At 49.5% G+C, this 17,976-nt stretch overlaps 1 protein-coding gene across 1 annotated transcript in view; it reads left to right on the top strand.

The window, feature by feature from the left end:
- The window catches only part of MAP3K9 (mitogen-activated protein kinase kinase kinase 9), a 69,471-nt gene extending 53,401 nt beyond the window's left edge, over positions 1 to 16,070 (top strand). Inside the window, exons 6-12 of the mRNA XM_069488436.1 lie at positions 2,175 to 2,415; positions 4,010 to 4,132; positions 5,480 to 5,633; positions 7,940 to 8,008; positions 9,451 to 9,563; positions 10,512 to 11,315; positions 12,641 to 16,070. Coding sequence (XP_069344537.1) covers positions 2,175 to 2,415; positions 4,010 to 4,132; positions 5,480 to 5,633; positions 7,940 to 8,008; positions 9,451 to 9,563; positions 10,512 to 11,315; positions 12,641 to 13,125 — 1,989 coding nt within the window. The 3' untranslated portion in view covers positions 13,126 to 16,070. The remainder of the gene's footprint in view (positions 1 to 2,174; positions 2,416 to 4,009; positions 4,133 to 5,479; positions 5,634 to 7,939; positions 8,009 to 9,450; positions 9,564 to 10,511; positions 11,316 to 12,640) is intronic.
- Positions 16,071 to 17,976: the final 1,906 nt, after the last annotated feature.

The following is a 17,976-nucleotide window of genomic DNA, read 5'->3' as shown; positions in this document are numbered from 1 at the left end:
AGTGGGGAAGGGGAAACAAAGATTGGAGGGTGCACAACAGTCAGTTTGCGGCTGATTTCATAACAGAAGGAGAAGTTCAAAAGTTCAAGTTCAGCTCTCAGGAACTTATGGTGAATCTAGGTTCCCGTAAAGAAGGACGCATTTATAAAATTGTCCTTTATTTCCTTATTATTTCTCACTCATTTATTTATTGACTCCATAGTTACTCAACCACTGAACACCCACCCTGCACCAGAGACTTTTCTTTTTTTTTTTTTTTTTTTTTTTTTTTTAGACAGAGTCTTGCTTTGTTGCCCGGGCTAGAGTGAGTGCCGTGGCGTCAGCCTAGCTCACAGCAACCTCAAACTCCTGGGCTTAAGCAATCCTACCGCCTCAGCCTCCCGAGTAGCTGGGACTACAGGCATGCGCCACCATGCCCGGCTAATTTTTTCTATATATATTTTAGTTAGCCAGATAATTTCTTTCTATTTTTTTAGTAGAGACGGGGTCTCACTCTTGCTCAGGCTGGTGTCGAACTCCTGACCTTGAGCGATCCACCCGCCTCGGCCTCCCAGGGTGCTAGGATTACAGGCGTGAGCCACCTCGCCCGGCCTCCAGAGACTTTTCAATGTGCTGATTCTCTTGTCTTTTCTCTCCTTTCTATCATTTTTATGGCTACTTTGATATTACCTTGGGAGATGGAACACAAGTTGAACAACAAGTTTATAAAATCAGAATATTTCATTCGTATCTGGTCTCTGTCCTCTTTTCTGCTCTCTACCTGCTGCTCACTTGCCCAATATGTGTTCACATGCTTTTTTTCTAGCTCTAGGTTCCCCAAATAGGTTTGCCTATTTAGTTTTAGTTCAGAATGGCTTCTGATAGTGGTGTATTTCATTGAGAAATCAAGTTTTGAGCACGGAAGTATTGCTATGGCTGCTTTATTGAAGAAATGGCATGCTTTTTAGAGTGGTTCTCTTAGATTATTGACATTAAGACTTGCTAAATTTTAGTCTTTCCACTCCCAAGCACCCCACTTTAATCCCAGGCCTGGGGTAACCAGTGTTAACAGTTTAGATTCTTGATTTTAAAATTTTATACATGGGCTTTGTTTTCATTCCTGTTTTCTCTCCGATTTCCTGATTCTCTGTTCCCCACCCTCTTCCCAGTAACTTAATGCTGGGCTCACTTATAAAGTCATGCAGAACAAAAAGGAGGGGCAAGGAAGAGATTTTGCTCACCTGATGTGGCTCCTACCTCTATTCTCAGAGGAGGACGAAAAGGACTGTTTTCGGGTCCCAAGATAGGATTCCAGATGGAACTTTGTCCCAGTTCTGCCCTCTAGCTTTCTGGCTCCAACTCTCCCCTTAGCAGTGAGACTGGCTGTCCTTGTCCTTGCAGTGCTGCAGAGGCACAGCCTGCACTGGGGTGACATCTTCTGTGCCCATTGAATAGTTACTTTCAGGGGTGTGTGATAGAACAGCGGGTGAGTTTGCTTCTAGAGTGAGTGCCTGGCAAAGACCTCAGGAAATGTTTTCTCTTCTCCTCGCTGTGCTTTTGTGATCCTTCCATAGCAAATTGTTGTCCTTTAAGGTAAGGTGAGAGTTGAAACCACATACCCCAGTGGATTCATTCACCAAGTGAACACAAAGATTTAGATGACATGTCTCATATACCTTTTGAACAGCCACCTTGGAAATACATTTATTTTTATTTGACTCTTAGGTGATGCCTGGAGGATGATTGATTGACAGTGGGTTCATTTTAAGCTAGATTACTGTAAGTTAGCTCTGGTTTAAAAAAAATATTTTTTTTGTAATAGGAAAAATTAAAATAAAATCAAGTGTCAACTTGAAATACATTATTATATTTTCTGTCCACACTCCTAGTTCTTTTTCAACCATGGGCAATTTTGATCAAGAATGAAGGAGCAACTAGAAACTCCCAGCCTTCATCTCTAGGGCTTGGCCCATGGCGTTAGCGTCTCTGGCTGTGTCCTCATGATGGCTGTTCCACCATTCAAGGTGGTCGGGTGTTCCTTTGCCAGCTGACTAGTGAGCCCCCTCTCCACCAAGCATCATAGGAGAGTTCTCCAGGCTGCTGCAAGCTCTCTGGGAGTTCTCAGGCCTCCCCCCTAGAGCCCCTCTGCACTGAGTGCCCCACTCTTGTCTCTGATGGTGCTGCCCGTCCTGCAGGAGCTTCGTACCTGGGAGGAGGAGCTGACTCGGGCCGCGCTCCAGCAGAAGAACCAGGAGGAACTGCTGCGGCGTCGGGAGCAGGAGCTGGCCGAGCGGGAGATCGACATCCTGGAACGGGAGCTTAACATCATCATCCACCAGCTGTGCCAGGAGAAGCCCCGGGTGAAGAAACGCAAGGGCAAGTTCAGGAAGAGCCGGCTGAAGCTCAAGGATGGCAACCGTATTAGCCTCCCCTCCGGTCAGTGGCCAGGGACCTGCTGGGCAGCAAAGAGCTGGTGTGGCAGAGGGTTTCAGGAGCTGGGGACTAAGCTTGGAAACACACGGCCCCAGGCCTCAACGTGGAGCCTGTTTAAAATGGGCCGTTGTGTTTGGTGGAGAGACTGGCTTGCTGAAAATCTACCCCATTCCAGGGCAATTGTCGAGTATGAGTGAGCACAGAATATGAAGTGAGGACAGACCGGCGAGGTCCAGGCTGCTAAATCCTGCCGGCTCACACAGGCGCATCTCACTTTAGGCAGACCTGGAGAAGGAAGCATGTAATTGGGGGAAAATAATTCCAGGGTGTGCATGTGTGAGACAAGAGAAGTCTTTGGCTTTGCAAAATAACTCGTCTCAAGGTTTCTTTGAAGAATTCGTTCTCTGGGTGCAGTCAAGAGTAGGTTTAATGTATTATATAATAATTTACATGATAAGATTTACCCATAGCCTTTCAGAAACACGCGTCAGCTGAATACAGGTACATTTATGATATTACAGCCTTGGGGAAAATGTAAAGAGATGTGAAACTATGAATTAGAATCTTTGTGGTGTGTAGTGTACCCATGGAGGGAGGTGAGTGTCAAGTGTGTGTGTATGTAGATAAAAACCTTCATAGTATTCTGAGTCGATAAGGCCCTGGAAAGCAGGCTCATTAGCAGTGTAAGGAACCAAGGAAAAATGGCATCATAGGAGCAGTATTGGATGATTTTAAGCACTAGGATGGTGGCTTAAGTGCAGCCGAGGGAATTCATTCAATGAAATGGAGTGAATGTGTTCGTGGGACATGTTTACCGGTTTCCTGTTTACACATTTTTCTTTCCTTTTTGGACTGCATGGAGTCTTCAAGCACCTCTCAAACATCTAGGTGCCAGCGTACTGTTGCGTGCTGGGGTTGCAGATATAAAAGCTATAGTTCCCACCTGCAGAGAGGTCACAGTCTAGTGGGGAGACCTGGGTGCAAGTGAGCAGTTATTTATTATCTTTGATAGACTGAAGCTTAGGAATTCAGAGCTGCAAGCTCTACGTTCTTTGTGCTGTACACAACTGCCTTGGACTGTGTCAGAGTTGGAGCCATCTGCCCCATCCCCCACTTCCCTAGCTTCCCCCCAAGGGCTGGTTCTTAGTATCCTGCTCTGCCGGCACGTAGTGAGAAGCATCGGTCTCTGTACTTTGGTCCCTGAGAAAAGAAGGCCAAATCTATCTAATAATAGATTCTGTGAAACCAAGAATTTTGAGTTAAATTTCCTACAATAATCAACACGATCTCATGAGCTAAAAGCTATTCTGAATACATGATTGTTCCACCCATATACATTATATAGACAGCTTTATGAAGACTGTCTAATGAAGTTCACTTGGATAATGAATTTTTCATCTTTTCATACTTTTATCCTGCCCTGTCCCTTGGGAAAAATAGATGGTTCTGAAAGAGAACATTTCCCAGGTGAACAAAGAGCTTTTCAGGAAACTAGGGCCTGTCCTTCAGGCCTGCAAGGAAATGTCAGGTTTATCACACGGATTTGATTATGGGAAGATTTTAATTCATATGCATGTGTTTGTCTTTCCTCAAGCAGATTTCCAGCACAAGTTCACGGTGCAGGCCTCCCCCACCATGGATAAAAGGAAGAGTCTTATCAACAGCCGCTCCAGTCCTCCTGCAAGCCCCACCATCATCCCTCGCCTTCGCGCCATCCAGTGTGAGACTGTTTCCCAAACTAGTTAGGGCCAGAACACACCAGGGGCACCTGTCCCCTGCTCTGTCCAGCCACCAACTGGCCCAGGCTTGCTCCATCCATACCTTCTGCCACTCTTCTCGCCATGTGTATATACATGCACATATGTACGCACACCCTTGGTCTCCCCCTTGCTTCTCTCCATTAACTTCGCTGCTCCTTCCTCTCCCTTGTACTCTTAGTCAGATACAGCAGGGGGGTTTCTGGGTCCTGAAGGGGTCTAGGGAATTACAAAGCCATGGGGAAACTGGGATGTGACATAGATACAGGATAGTACCTGGCTTGGGGACCTAGCACACTCTCTGCCATATTTGGGGCATCATTGTTGTTTTTCTTTCGTCCATGCTTCCCAAGGAAGGATTTTTCTAGAGTATAGGTCCTAAGGAAACTTGCCAAATACTTCATAATTGGCCAAATCTGGACCAATTTTATTTTTGCTGCTGTATTTGCTGAAAAAAAAATACACCCACATGTGCATATATATATATACATATATACACACACATGAATGAATTCATTTCCCTGATTTAAAGATAGATCTCATTTAAAAATCCTGGATTTCTGGCTTACCTTAAAGTCAAACCAGGGGGTTCCCTTTTCTATTGGCCACAGCTGGCTGGAACTAATAGCAAATCCATATGCTCCATGTTTTGCCACAGTCCCCTTGACTCCCTGTTTTTTGGTAACTGGTCCACTTTGCTCATTTATGATGGAAGCCTGGTCCCTGGGGCGTTTGGGTGTCCACCCTTCTCTAAGGTGTCAGTGTCAGAAGAATGCTCCTCTTCTACCTATGATCTTTCTGTAGGCCTGTTTCTTCCCCACTCCTACTCCTGACTTCCTTCTCCACAGTCTTGAGCTCCTCACGTTCCTCCTTTCCAGCCCTTTCCTCCTAGAATGTCTGCACTTCCATACCTTCTTCACCCCTTGTCTTTTGGCTCCTTCCTGCCTCCTCATTGCCCCTTTATCTATTTCCACCCGACAAGATAAGTTCCATAAGTCAGATCTGTTTGGAACTCTGGTGTCTGGCTAGCCTGAGCTCTAGCTTTCCATCGGACTTGTGAAAATTTGGGAAGTTTTCCCAAAATTTAGTACTTTGAGAGAGCTGTCTGATTAGTGCTGAGAGCCCCATTACTTTCCTGGAAGGGTCCACGTGGGCTCAGAGTTTTTGATGAGGTCTAACTTCCCTGCCACTCCAAATGTGTGTGTGTGTGTGTGTGTGTGTGTGTGTGTGTCTATAGCAGTGTAGAGGCTAGTTTTTGGGTGCTCTGTCTGTCCATTTTCTAGATCCTACCCAACCTTCGTTATTCACAGTGACACCAGGCGAAAGCAGCAAAACCTGGGGCAGGAGCTCGGTCATCCCGAAGGAGGAAGCAGAGGAGGAGGAGAAGAGGGCCTCAAAGAAGAAGGGACGGACGTGGGGGCCAGGGACACTTGGTCAGAAGGAGCTTGCCTCGGGAGATGAAGGGTAAGAGCAAACTGAAGTGAAATTCTTTCTCAAAGACAGGTACACCGTTTTAAAACATGTGAAAGACCTTTTCTCCCTGTCATATGTTTCAATGCTTTCTGAGAAATTATAAGCTTCTTGATCTTTACAATAGAATTTTTCACTCTCTTTGTTCCCCAGAACCTCCTAGGACAGGGATTGGCAAACCCTTCGCGTAAAGAGCCAGATAATGAATATTTTAGGTTGTGTGATCCTTCTGGCTCTGTTGCAGCTGTTCAACTCTACTGCTGGGGCGCAGATGCTGCCGGGGACAACATGTAAATGAACGAGTGTGGCTGTGCTCCGCCAGACCTTTATAAAGAATCAGCCCATCACGTAGAGTTTGCTGACCCCTAGGGGTGTCATACTCAGAGTAGCAAGCAGCCCAGGCGTTAACCAAATGTAAGAAGTTCTGTCAGAGTGTTTTACTTATACCTGGCTCTTCCCCCTTAAAACATCCATTGAGAAGAAGAAGAAGACAGAGCAGAGGCTAACAGGACTCTCTAGACTAGAGGCTCACCCCAGGGCAGGGGCAGGCGGAATAACCCAGCCCTGGTAGTGCAGGTGGATATAACTCCAGGGCCACTGGCACTTCTTTCAGGCCTCACCCTGTAGCCACACTGACACATATGAGGGCCTGTTCTGGGCAGAACACAAGGGGCCCGAGTGCCTTGAATGTGCTTCTATTCTCACTTGTGGGGTCAAGGCCTAAGAGTCAGCTTCACTCCTGAGTCCCAGCTAGTCACAGGCCAGGGCACTCGTAGTGTGGGAGTGAAGAGCTTGGATTCTGGCACCAGGCAGCCTGGGTGTGAGTCCTGGCTCCACCACGCCACACCTACCTGTGTGACCATAACGTTTTCTCATCTATAAAATGGGGATAATATTAGTACCCATCTCTTGGAGCTGATGTGAGGGTTAATTAAGTAAATTCATCTTTGTAAAATGCGTAGAGCATTGGCTGCCTCATGGTAAGCATGTGTAAGTATTAGCCACGAGGATTCTTCCTGGCTTCTCGTGCAATTCTGTTTCATATTTGAAGAATGGACAGAACGATGTATACATATTCCTGGTGTTAGAATCTAAAACAGTGTTTCTTGATTTCCCTAAGTGTGAGCATAACCAGCAGTCTCCTTCACCTTTTTTGGAGACTTTCCAAAGAGTTTCTCAGGTTGAATATTGGCTTATAGGGGGTCAGAACCTATAATGGGCCTTGGTGATCCTTCACATACTAAAATTTCATGTCTAAGATCTATTATTTCTCCATGTCAGATCTGAGGTAAAGGTGAAAATAACAGTTTAGTTCATAAAAGAATGACTCTCTAAAGCTAGGCTTCAAAAGTCACTAGATACTTTTAAATAGAAAATCCAGATATGTAGGGCAAAGTAGCTAAGCTGTGTAAGAATTCAGCAGTTGAATCCTTGCAGGGTGGTGAATTGCTCTATTCTACTAAGTCCTATAGGAGCAAGAGCTCTCCAGTTTGTCCTTTGAGCCCTGGGTTAGAGTAGGGTTGAGCTGGGGCCAAGAAACTCAGTCACCCTGAGTCTTTTGATATTTCTTGACATTAATGTGATTCCAGGTAGAGTTTACCAGGCTTGCTATGGATTCCAGTAATTTCTATGATTCTGCTTCATTTAGAGATATTTTTTGTCTTGGTAGTAAATTAACATTTATTTCACATTACAAAATATTAACTTTGGGATTGTCTTCCTCCTTCCATAGATTTACCTTCACAAACTTTTGAAGCAATTCAAAACATATGACTTAATTTTTCATGATCCACAGTTCCTATTGAAGAAAGAAAAGTTTATTTCATCCAGTCTCGAGTAAAGACCTCTTTAATGTCACGAACGTTTGAGAACCTCTAAATGATAATATTTCTAAATTTCGTACCATTGACCAAAGAAAATATGTAATGACCAAAAGCTATCTTGAGTTCAGTGATGTTAAATAAATCCGCATTTTCATCCTTTTGAAAAATAGTGCATGTCTGTCTGCAACATACGCACTTGTCTGTAGACAGCTTTGGGGATCCATGGATTTCTAGGCCCCTGTGGCTGCCTGGGGATGTTTGTCCTACAGATTGGGAGGTCCTGGGCCTGTAGCAGCTTAAGCAGGGTCATCTGGTTAAGATTCTTTTACAGCATGGGCTTTGCCGACTGGACCAGGGGAAGGCAGCTGGCAACGTATTAACAGCTCGAGTCCAGCCTTGAGTCCGTGATTTGGTGCGGGGGAGGCTGAGCTGATGTGCCCTCCATTGCCTGCTACTGATTCTCTTTATTTGTTGAAGATCCCCTCAGAGGCGTGAGAAAGCTAATGGTTTAAGTACCCCATCAGAATCTCCACCTTTCTACTTGGGGTGAGTCTAATCGTCACCCTTTCACCAACTGTGCTGGTAACAATCCCTTGTCCATTTCCTCATTCTCACAGCACACCCCATAGAACCAAGCCTCGTTGTTGCCAGGGCTGAACTGACTTTGATTTCGTTTTTGTGTTACGCGGTACCATCGTGCACCTTGTGGAGATTCCTGTGCTGATCTAACTTTACCTTATCCTTTGCTCCACTGACCACTCCAATTAATTCTTGGCATGTTCCTCGCACCCTTAGCTTTAGGGAGAAGAAAACATGACTTTCTATCGTTTGGTCTTGGGCACTGGTTTTGACTTTGTTAATTTGGATTTTCTTGGATCCAGAGCTGAAAAGTGAGGTGATAAGATTATAATTTGGAAGTCCCAGGCTGTGGGTTTAGTGGCAGGCTTATCTCTGGCTCTGTATTTTGGATGAAACCAAGGGTGGCTGGAATGTACTTTAATCCATTAGTATTTCTGATAGCACTTGAAACACAGTTCTGAGATCAGGAGAAAAGTTGATCCTTCCTCCTCCTTAAGATAGGCTGCGACTCTGGGGAGAGGGGGCTTTTAGTTGAACATTTCTTTCTAGTGTTAAGAAAGGAGCCACCTCTGGTCATAATTCCGATATCTCCAAGGCAACCACAGCCCACAGATTCCTCGGTCCTCCCTTCACTGTCCTCTAAGGAAAAGACCAGTGCTCCTGGGTCTCAATCCCCCCTGCAAGGGGGTTGGCAGGGTGCCCAGGCTGCATCCTCGAGGAGTTACTGGCTCGCCACATGAGCTGATGACAGGGATTTGACAGTGAGCTCCTGTCCTCTCTCTCCCGACCCCCAGACAAACCGAGGGGCTCTGGGGCAGCACTGTGTATTACCCCACATAGGTCTGTCCCAAAGTGCACTGGGTTGGCGCAGCTTTGTTAGTTGACTTTCCTTTTTGAAAAGTGGATGGCTTTGAAAGTTGCCTAAGCATGCCGTAAGCTTGGACGGAGAGTGAGAAATGGTGTGAGTGGAGTGGCCGGGCCCACCTCTGCTAGCCCTGTGGCCCGGTGCTCGCCTGGCTCTGCAGGTCTTTGCATTGCAACATTCCTGACGCCATGAGTGCATTTTGTTCATTCAGTGTCTGTGCACCGAGTGGATGGATCCAGGCAAGACCCCCACCGGCTGGGCAGTCCTTATCCTTTCCATCTTTTTGTACCAGCCTGCCCACCAGATCTTTCTCCAGTCCCACGGCAGCATGTCAGGGGGTGCGTCCTATCACTGCTTTGCCTTCCCTGGAGCATGTGCACTTCTGTCTGTGAAGCAGGTGGGCTCAGTAAGACTTGTTCCTGTCCCCCAAGTCTCTGCGGTGCAATAAAGCAGATGGGGAGAGACATTGCCATAGGCCCATGGAGCTGAGGTCCAGTAAGGGAAGTAGCCAGTTCTGACAGTGTCCTTCTGTCCACTTATTCAGCCTCAAGTCCCTGGTAGATGGATACAAACAGTGGTCCTCCAGTGCCCCCAACCTGGGGAAGGGCCCGAGAAGCAGCCCAGCCCTGCCTGGGTTCACCAGCCTTATGGAGATAGGTAAGCATTGCTCTTGTCTCGGTTCTCTCCCTGCTCCCTCGGGGAACCCTTGCCTAAGCTTCTAGGGCTGTTTAGGGACCCCTGGGACTCCCATGGGGGTTGTCTCCTCTTTCTCTCAACTCCTGGCCCCTACCCTATCCCTTCTTAGTTTGCTCTACTCCCATTTCATTGAGTCCTCCCAAATCCCCATTTATTCCTACGGCTACCGTGGAGCCTGCCCTTGGAATTCTATCCCAAGGGGCCAGTAATAGTCCTCTTGGGGCAGTGCAGAAGGGTGAGGCCTCACACCAGGCATTTCCCTTTTCTGGGTCTGCTTCCTCATATCATAATGTGGGGAGTCCACGCAGTGGAGGGTGGTAGAGACACTGCAGCTTCCTTCCCAGGGAGCTTTCCCTGTGATGCCAGTGACTACTGCATGGGGAAGGGCTTCTCCAGGCTAGCTCAGGTAGTGGTATCTCTGTGGATTTCTAAGGTGGTGATGCGTCAATCCGTGGAGTAGATTGGCCTTCCCTGTAGGAGATTCTAACCCTTCATAGGAGACTGGTCTTAAGACAAGTTGCTAAGCCATCATTCTAGAAACCCAGAGGCCCTTCTCATTTTAAGGTACAGAAACATTAGGAATGTTCCTGTTCTATCCAGTGTTCTAGAAACTCATACTGGACTTTGTGTTGAGGATCCCTTATAAAAAAAATAGCAAGTTACCAGATGCCCTTTTCTACAAATAGGGAAATGGGCTCCAGAATGGAGAGTGATGTCCTCACGTTGGTCACAGTTGAGTGTGGGAGAATGAAGCCCTAATGTCCAATTCCACATCCTGTTCGTCAGACCATTTGACCTGTGTGTCCCTGACACTGAGCCAGGAGGCCTGGCACTGGGGAAAAGGACCACATTCTTATTCTTGCTGCTTCCTCCCCTTTTCCTGTCTCCCTTCCATTCTCATCTTCACAGAGGATGAGGACAGCGAAGGCCCAAGGAGTGGAGAGAGTCATCTACAGCATTCACCCAACCAGTCCTACCTCTGTATCCCATTTCCTCGTGGAGAGGATGGGGAAGGCCCCTCCAGTGATGGAGCCCACGAGGAGCCTACCCCAGTCAACTCAGCCACCAGTACCCCTCAGCTGACACCAACCAACAGCCTCAAGCGGGGCGGTCCTCACCACCGCCGCTGCGAGGTGGCTCTGCTTGGCTGCGGGGCTGTTCTCGCAGCCACAGGCCTAGGGTTTGACTTGCTGGAAGCTGGCAAGTGCCAGCTACTTCCCCTGGAGGAGCCTGAGCCACCAGCCCGGGAGGAGAAGAAGAGGCGTGAGGGTCTTTTTCAGAGGGCCAGCCGTCCTCGTCGGAGTACCAGCCCCCCATCCCGAAAGCTCTTCAAGAAGGAAGAGCCCTTGCTGTTGCTAGGAGACCCCTCTGCCTCCCTCACGCTGCTCTCTCTCTCCTCCATCTCCGAGTGCAACTCCACCCGCTCCCTGCTGCGCTCCGACAGCGACGAGATCGTGGTGTATGAGATGCCAGTCAGCCCAGTGGAGGCCCCACCCTTGACCCCGTGCACCCACAACCCCCTGGTCAATGTCCGAGTGGAGCGCTTCAAACGAGACCCGAACCAGTCTCTGACTCCCACCCATGTCACGCTCACGGCCCCCACGCAGCCGAGTGGTCACCGGCGGACTCCTTCTGACGGGGCCCTCAAGCCGGCGGCTCTCCTGGCCAGCAGGAGCCCCTCCAGCAATGGCTTGAGCCCCAGTCCTGGAGCAGGTGGGTCTTGTCCTCTTCCTTGTTTCTCTTTCCTTTCTTTGTGCCTTCCCAGGGAGTGACGCCATTGGCAGGTGCCTTGTTTCCTTATTCCGCTTCTGGATTTGCGTGAACTCCGTCCTTCCTTTTCGTGGAGAAATACTGATCTGGGGTCAGGGAGTGGCCAGGGTTGGCTGACTTCTTTCTGCTATGTGCCCTGAGGACTGAAAGAGGATGGGCAGGTTCTAGGAAGAAACAGACCTGGGTCTCCTGTGGGATGTTCAGACCCTGGGCCTTTGGGGTAGGGCCATGTTTTCATGGGACTGGAAGTGAGGAGTGTAGCTTCTGGTTATCCCCTGAGGAGGATGCTGCAGTGACCAGCAAGGAACTTCGCTGCACGTGGGAGGGGTATTTTCTGCCACGTTATAGCATTAGTTCACACACACTGCTAAGGCAGGCTTCCGCCCATTCATCACACCCTCCGGCGCTCACCCTTACTCATGCCTGCCCCTTCAGACAGGACATGTGTCCGGGGAAATTGCTGTCCCTGGGCACGTGCTTGCCCTCCCCAACTGATGTCTGAAGAGCTTGTCACACACTCATTTTCCCTGCCTCCATCCCTTGCTCCCTAGAAGATCTAAGTCCGACTTGGAAACAGCCTTTAGTCCAGTAGGGAAAGAGGGGACGGCGGTACCCTTTCAGTGAGATGTGAGTGTCAGTGACAATTGTGTTTAACCAGTTGGCTCGACCTCCCCTCCTGTAGATATTTTTGTTATACTCAGGTATGTGACCTCTTTGGGAAAAGAGACCCTATTAAACTTCTGTTATCTAGCTCTGGTCCTGTGACGTGTTTATTAAATGGATGAACAGTGATTGGACGGACATTCCCTTAAGTCAGGGGTCAGCAAACTCGTTTTGGTCAAGGGCAAGATGGTAAATATTTTAGGCTCTGTGGGTTATACATTTTCTGTAATAACTACTCGGCTATGTTGCTGGAGTGGAAAAGCAGACTTCGGATGTGGCTGCATTCCAGTAAAACTTTGTTTACAAATACAGGTGGCTGGCTTGCGGGTTATTTGCTGATACCTCCCTTAAGTTATTTCATTGCAGATGTGACTCCCATGTGTCCTGTTATTCTTACCAGATACAGGGACTGTGGCCTTCTAGGTCACTGTTGTTTCCCCAGTGCCCCCCGGCACACTGCATGGCATTTGAGTGCTCCATACCTGTTTGTTAATTCGTGTTATCCCAAGTCCGTCGGAATGTGGCAGGTGGGGAGGGAGCAGTGTAAATCTGGCCCAGAAATCTGGTACCCTCATCTCATGCCTCTCCCTTTATCTCCTGACCAGGAATGCTGAAAACCCCCAGTCCCAGCCGAGACCCAGGTGAATTCCCCCGTCTCCCCGACCCCAATGTGGTCTTTCCCCCAACCCCAAGGCGCTGGAACACACAGCAGGACTCTACCTTGGAGAGACCCAAGACGCTGGAGTTTCTGCCTCGGCCTCGGCCTTCTGCCAACCGACAACGCCTGGACCCTTGGTGGTTCGTGTCCCCCAGCCATGCCCGCAGCACCTCCCCAGCCAACAGCTCCAGCACAGAGACGCCCAGCAACCTGGACTCCTGCTTGGCCAGCAGCAGCAGCACTGTGGAGGAGCGGCCCGGACTGCCGGCCCTGCTCCCGTTCCAGGCGGGGCCGCTGCCCCCTGCCGAGCGGACGCTTCTGGACTTGGATGCAGAGGGGCAGAGTCAGGACAGCACCGTGCCGCTGTGCAGAGCCGAACTGAACACACACAGGCCCACTCCTTATGAGATCCAGCAAGAGTTCTGGTCTTAGCATGGGAAGTGTCGGGGCGGGCAAGGGGGAAGTGGAAGGAGGTGGGGGGAGCTGGCTGGTACAGCCCTTTCTCAGAGTTGGAGCCCCCGAGATCCAGCCCTACTTCTTGCACTGATAATGCACTTTGAAGATGGAAGGGATGGGAAGAGGGCCACTTCTGAGGGTCTCCTGCCCTGCAGGGCCCCTCTACTCCTGTCCTCTAGGGGGACTGTGGCCATCAGCTCTGGCTGTGTAGGGGAGGGAGGGGTGCGTGCATGTCCCCGACCCTCCAGTCTTCCTCGCCTTTCAGGTGACCCTGCAGAGTCACTCAGCCAAATCTGTCTGCTGCTCCCTGTCCTCCGCCAGTTGGGTATGCCCCGAGCTATCCTGGGTTCCTCTGTCAGCCCTGAGTTCAGCCTCCCAACATCAGTATTGGAGGTTCTGGGATTGGTTTTGCTCCTTCTCCATTCTCCCCCAACACCCATGAATTGGAATCTCATTTGGTGTGAGATCTGAGCTTTTCTGTGCCCTAAGCCCTCACATGCCAGTTGGAAGACTGAAGGCAAGGTGGCCCAGGGTGGGGACATAGGGTTCAGGGGCCTGGCACTACTTATCTGCCCACAGGTGGAAAAGGGAACTGCCTCAGAGAGGACTGGTGGGCAGGGAAAAAATACAGTCATGTTGCAGTGAGGAGGGTGACAGAGTCTGTCCTTGTTCCTTTTGGAAACACTCAAAGAAGGGCAGAAACCAGCAGCTGTTGAAGGTATCCATCTACCTACTTGGAGTCAGGACGTGGTCAGACCAGGTTCTGATACAAACATTTGCTCATCCTAGGAATAGTTTCTTAGGAGACTCACTCATTGGTGCCAGTTCTGAAGTCAGAGAAAAAGTTCTGCTGTTTGTTCCTTTTCTTGTCCAAACTTTATGTTATTCCCTTCCCTGGGTCTTCCTTCCAATCCCTGGACTCCGTGGGCTTTAGGGTATGTGCTTGGTTAGTAGATATCTCTGCACTGCATCAGGATAACACAGGGTGGTGGGTCATGGACACTGGGAGTTGGGGATCCCTTGTCAGCCAGGCCATGCATTTTGTGATGCCCTTGGGGTAAAACGGAGCCATCAGTAGTAACTTCTGTAAATGGATGCGATAAAGTGATGCTGTTTATAAGGTGCCCAGTGAGCCACTGATGTACAATAGCCTTCAGGTCCAAGCACTGGAAAGTGACCCGGTCGTCCTTTGGCTCTGTGCACAGGTACCCTGGTGCTGGGTAGGAAGGACAACAGAGGCCAACCCTGACTTTCCTGGAATCTGTTTCCTTAACTTGAATGTTGAGCTACTTCTGCTTCTAAAGCTTTCTCATGTACATCTTCACTGCTCCATTCCTCTGAGGCCTCCTGTGCGGTGTGTGAAGTTGTCTTTATGTGGGAATAACAACTCAGTTGGAAGTAGAGTCCTTAGGTCATGCTCCTCTCCCCTCAAGACTCTAAATGTTGCTTCACTGTCTTTTATCTTGGAATATTTCCCTGGTGACACTGGGTTGATCTGCAGGTTCCTCGCGTTTGCTGCCTGGGTGCCAGAGTGGGGAGAGCGGTGCAGGCAGTGCCAGTGGGGAATTGGGTCACTGCTCTTCCTCTGTAACCACGCTAGAAGTCCTGTCCTGGGGATCACTAAAGAGTGACCTTGTGCTTCACATTGTTCCTTGCTTTAGGAGCCCAAGAGCACTTTGGTTCAAGTCTTGGTGGGGAGGCACTACTGGTTATGTTGTCCAGGGTGTTGTTATTGTATCTCATCTCTCTCCTTCTCCTTGTTCAGCAAAGCCAATATGTAAGAGATTAATTTCCCCCCCATACCCCTACTCCTCAGTTAGGAGGGAAAAAATGTGACTCCTATCAGCAGTTCCAGCCAACCAAGTGACTCCTCCTCATTGTTGATGGGGGGAAGAACACAGAATAGTCTGTCCTCCGTGGCCCCATCCCCTAAGCCGTGAACACACCTGTCTATCCTTGGTGCCACTAAATGGTCCTCATGTAGGGCGCAGCCTATAGCGAAATCTAAACCACGCTGGCTCTGGACAGTGCTCTGTGGTGTGAGGCAGGGATTTTTCCTTTGTTATTTTTTTCTTTTTGTCATTTTGTTAGGTTGCAGCCATCTTTCTCAGAAAGGTGTCGAGTCACTGATGTAGTGCAGACTGAATGCGGCCGCCTGCCGCATGAGTGAGGGGTCGAACCCAGTTCTTACTCATCCACCCAGGGGCAAGACAAGCAAAGGCTGGGTCTTTGCTAAGGAAATAATTGTCCCTGAAAAGCAAAAGCAGGGTTATTCTGAAGGTACTGCTGTGGGCCCCGTGAAGATGGAGGATTTATGTCTCCCAGCCCCTCCAAAGCCATGTCTGGTGGGCCCCTGCCTGCCGCACCCCCTCTGCGGGGCAGGGAGTGGTGGGCTGAGGACCTGTGGAGTCTCAGGTCTGAGTGAGTGGCTTTCTGTCCACTCGGGTTCCCGCGCCCTGTGGCACGGTGGGGAGCAGGCCTTGGGGCTGTGGACGGGCACTGATGCTGCAGTCGCCTGCTCTTCTTTCCCCTCCCTTCCCTTCCCTCAGACACAGCATTCCCTCTGCTCTTGGCAGGCTTTCCCCACGTGGAAGATGTGATAGGAGCAGATACTGCTCTCCGCCCCCGCCCCAGAGATGCTTCAGCAACTACTGCTGATTCGGATTATCCTCTGTCCACCCCTTTGGGGACCCAGCCTGCTGCCAGGAGGCTGAGTAGATGTCTCAATTATCCTTATGTTATTTCTAAGAGGCTTTGGTGGTACTCTTAACTTAGCATCCTTTGGCATCCGTGGAATCTGGTAGTAGTAATAATAATAACCATTATGGTATCCTCCATTTGGAGAACTCAGAAGACCGCCGAGTTGTCCTCCTGACCTTTACAAAAGGACACCATTTTCCTTCCATATTTAATATGCTTGCCAGTAGAAAGGGGGGGGGGTGCTTCAAGGTGAAGATTCAAGTGAAGAGAAATTAAAAAGCTATTTGGACTAATTGCTGAGTTGGGCTGCCAGGCTCTGAGACCTGAGCAAGTTGGTTCTCTCCCCCATTCTGCTGTGACTGTGTGACCTTAGGCTTGTCTCTTAGCCTCTCTCAAATTTCCTTCCTTTCAAAGCTATCATCGCGTGCTTCCCAAGGGCAACGGGAATGTGTACCACAGAAGGTCAGCGGAGCATGGTGGCACCTCGCCAGCTCCTAGTGGAAGCTTCCGTCATCGTGACAGGATGACTTGCTGGAGCTGACTATGTTTCTCACTGTCTTGCGGCGAGGGGGCATGCCTTTTGTTTCGTGCTTTGGCTTCTGGGAGAGGAGTAATTTGGCGTTGGCTTAGCACGACTCTTGTGGGCCATGGTCAGGCACATGCTCTTCTGCAACATTTGTCCTCACTATTTGGGTCTTACGGAAGAGGAAATGCAGTTGGGGAGGTTGGCGGCAGCATCAGAATGACAGTGTCTGTCTCCGATTTCTTGGGGTTATTCCCAGATTCTGATTTGCTTAGAGCCTGAAATTAGGCCAATTCCTGGAATAATCTTTGGAAAAGGGTCCCCTTGCCCTTGGGACATGTGTCATGGTGTAGAGTTCCTCACAAAGCCCCCTTTCCCTCAGCCCACTGCTGCCCAGGGATACAAGGAGACACCCCTAGGACATCTGGACCTGGCTTTTGGCTATCACTCTTGGCTTCACAGTCCCCACACTGGAGTCCCCTTCCCTCCTCTTCCTGAGCATTCTTACTCATCTGGCTCACTTTTAACACAGCAAAGAGCACTGCGTAGTTGTGGATGGTTCACCTCAAGGTTGAAGTATCTGTCCCACAGGCCCCTCTGTGGCTGCAGACCCTTGACCTTTCACACGTGTTTGTTGGAGCCTGTGCCTTTGAGTCGGGTGTGTGAGGGCCGAACCAGGCAGGTCAGAAACACTCATTGCCTCGGGAAGGATTTGCAGGAAGAAGCAGGTGCTGCCATTTCTGTCGATTCAGGCTTTTCCTGAGGGCTCTGCCAGAGATTGTCGGCTTGGGTCGGAGGTGGGAGCGGCCCTCGGCGCGCTGCAGTCGTAAGGAAACATGGTGGCAGGAGCCTGGGGAGCTGAGCTTCCACTTCCTGGCTGTGTGAGTTGGCACAAGTCTTTCCCCACCTCTGGACCTCAGAAGCCCAGCTGGGAATGATGCTACCCACCTTCCCTACCTGAAGCCCTTTTAACTTCAAAGTGTGTGGTCCCGGAGCCCCGGTCCCGCACTGATAAGCCTCACCTTGCTTGATCATCGCCCTTTGTGAGGACAAGTGTGTGTATATACGTATGGGCGTAGGTCAGAAACACTTAGCTATTTCATATGGTTCGACCTAACACACCACCTGCCTCTCTCCTTGGCTTCGGGTCTGAGAATGACTTCCCCTTGGGAAGATACGGTCATTGTTAGGAACACATTCCCAAATGCCTCTCTTCTTTCAAACAGATCAATGTTTTCCTAGATCAGGAATTCAACTTAATGAAAACCCATATATGAAAAAAAAAACAAAAACCCAAAATCCTACTTCTACTTCTGGGGAGGACCTCAGCCCCAGGCTTTTCCCTGGCATTGCTGCTGGGCGCTCACCACCTCAGGTGCTGGGGCTGGAGGGCAGACGGTAGAAGCTGAAATCCTGGCTGATTAAGGCTGATTAACAGGACATAGGTGCCTAATTAGCCTGACCCAGTCCTGGACTTCTGGTTGGCTGTGCAGGCCAGGTGAGTCTCTCATTGACTTCCTCTCTGTTGACTATTTATCATGTGTCCTGGTGAGGTATTGACAGCCAGGCCCCACCCCCTGGGTCATCCATTTCCGGTCTTGGGC

Source organism: Eulemur rufifrons, chromosome 2 (assembly GCF_041146395.1).
Source record: "Eulemur rufifrons isolate Redbay chromosome 2, OSU_ERuf_1, whole genome shotgun sequence".
Classification (NCBI taxonomy): domain Eukaryota; kingdom Metazoa; phylum Chordata; class Mammalia; order Primates; family Lemuridae; genus Eulemur; species Eulemur rufifrons.
The sequence above is the reverse complement of the archived record's forward strand: the minus strand, read 5'-3'. Positions and strand labels throughout refer to the sequence as shown.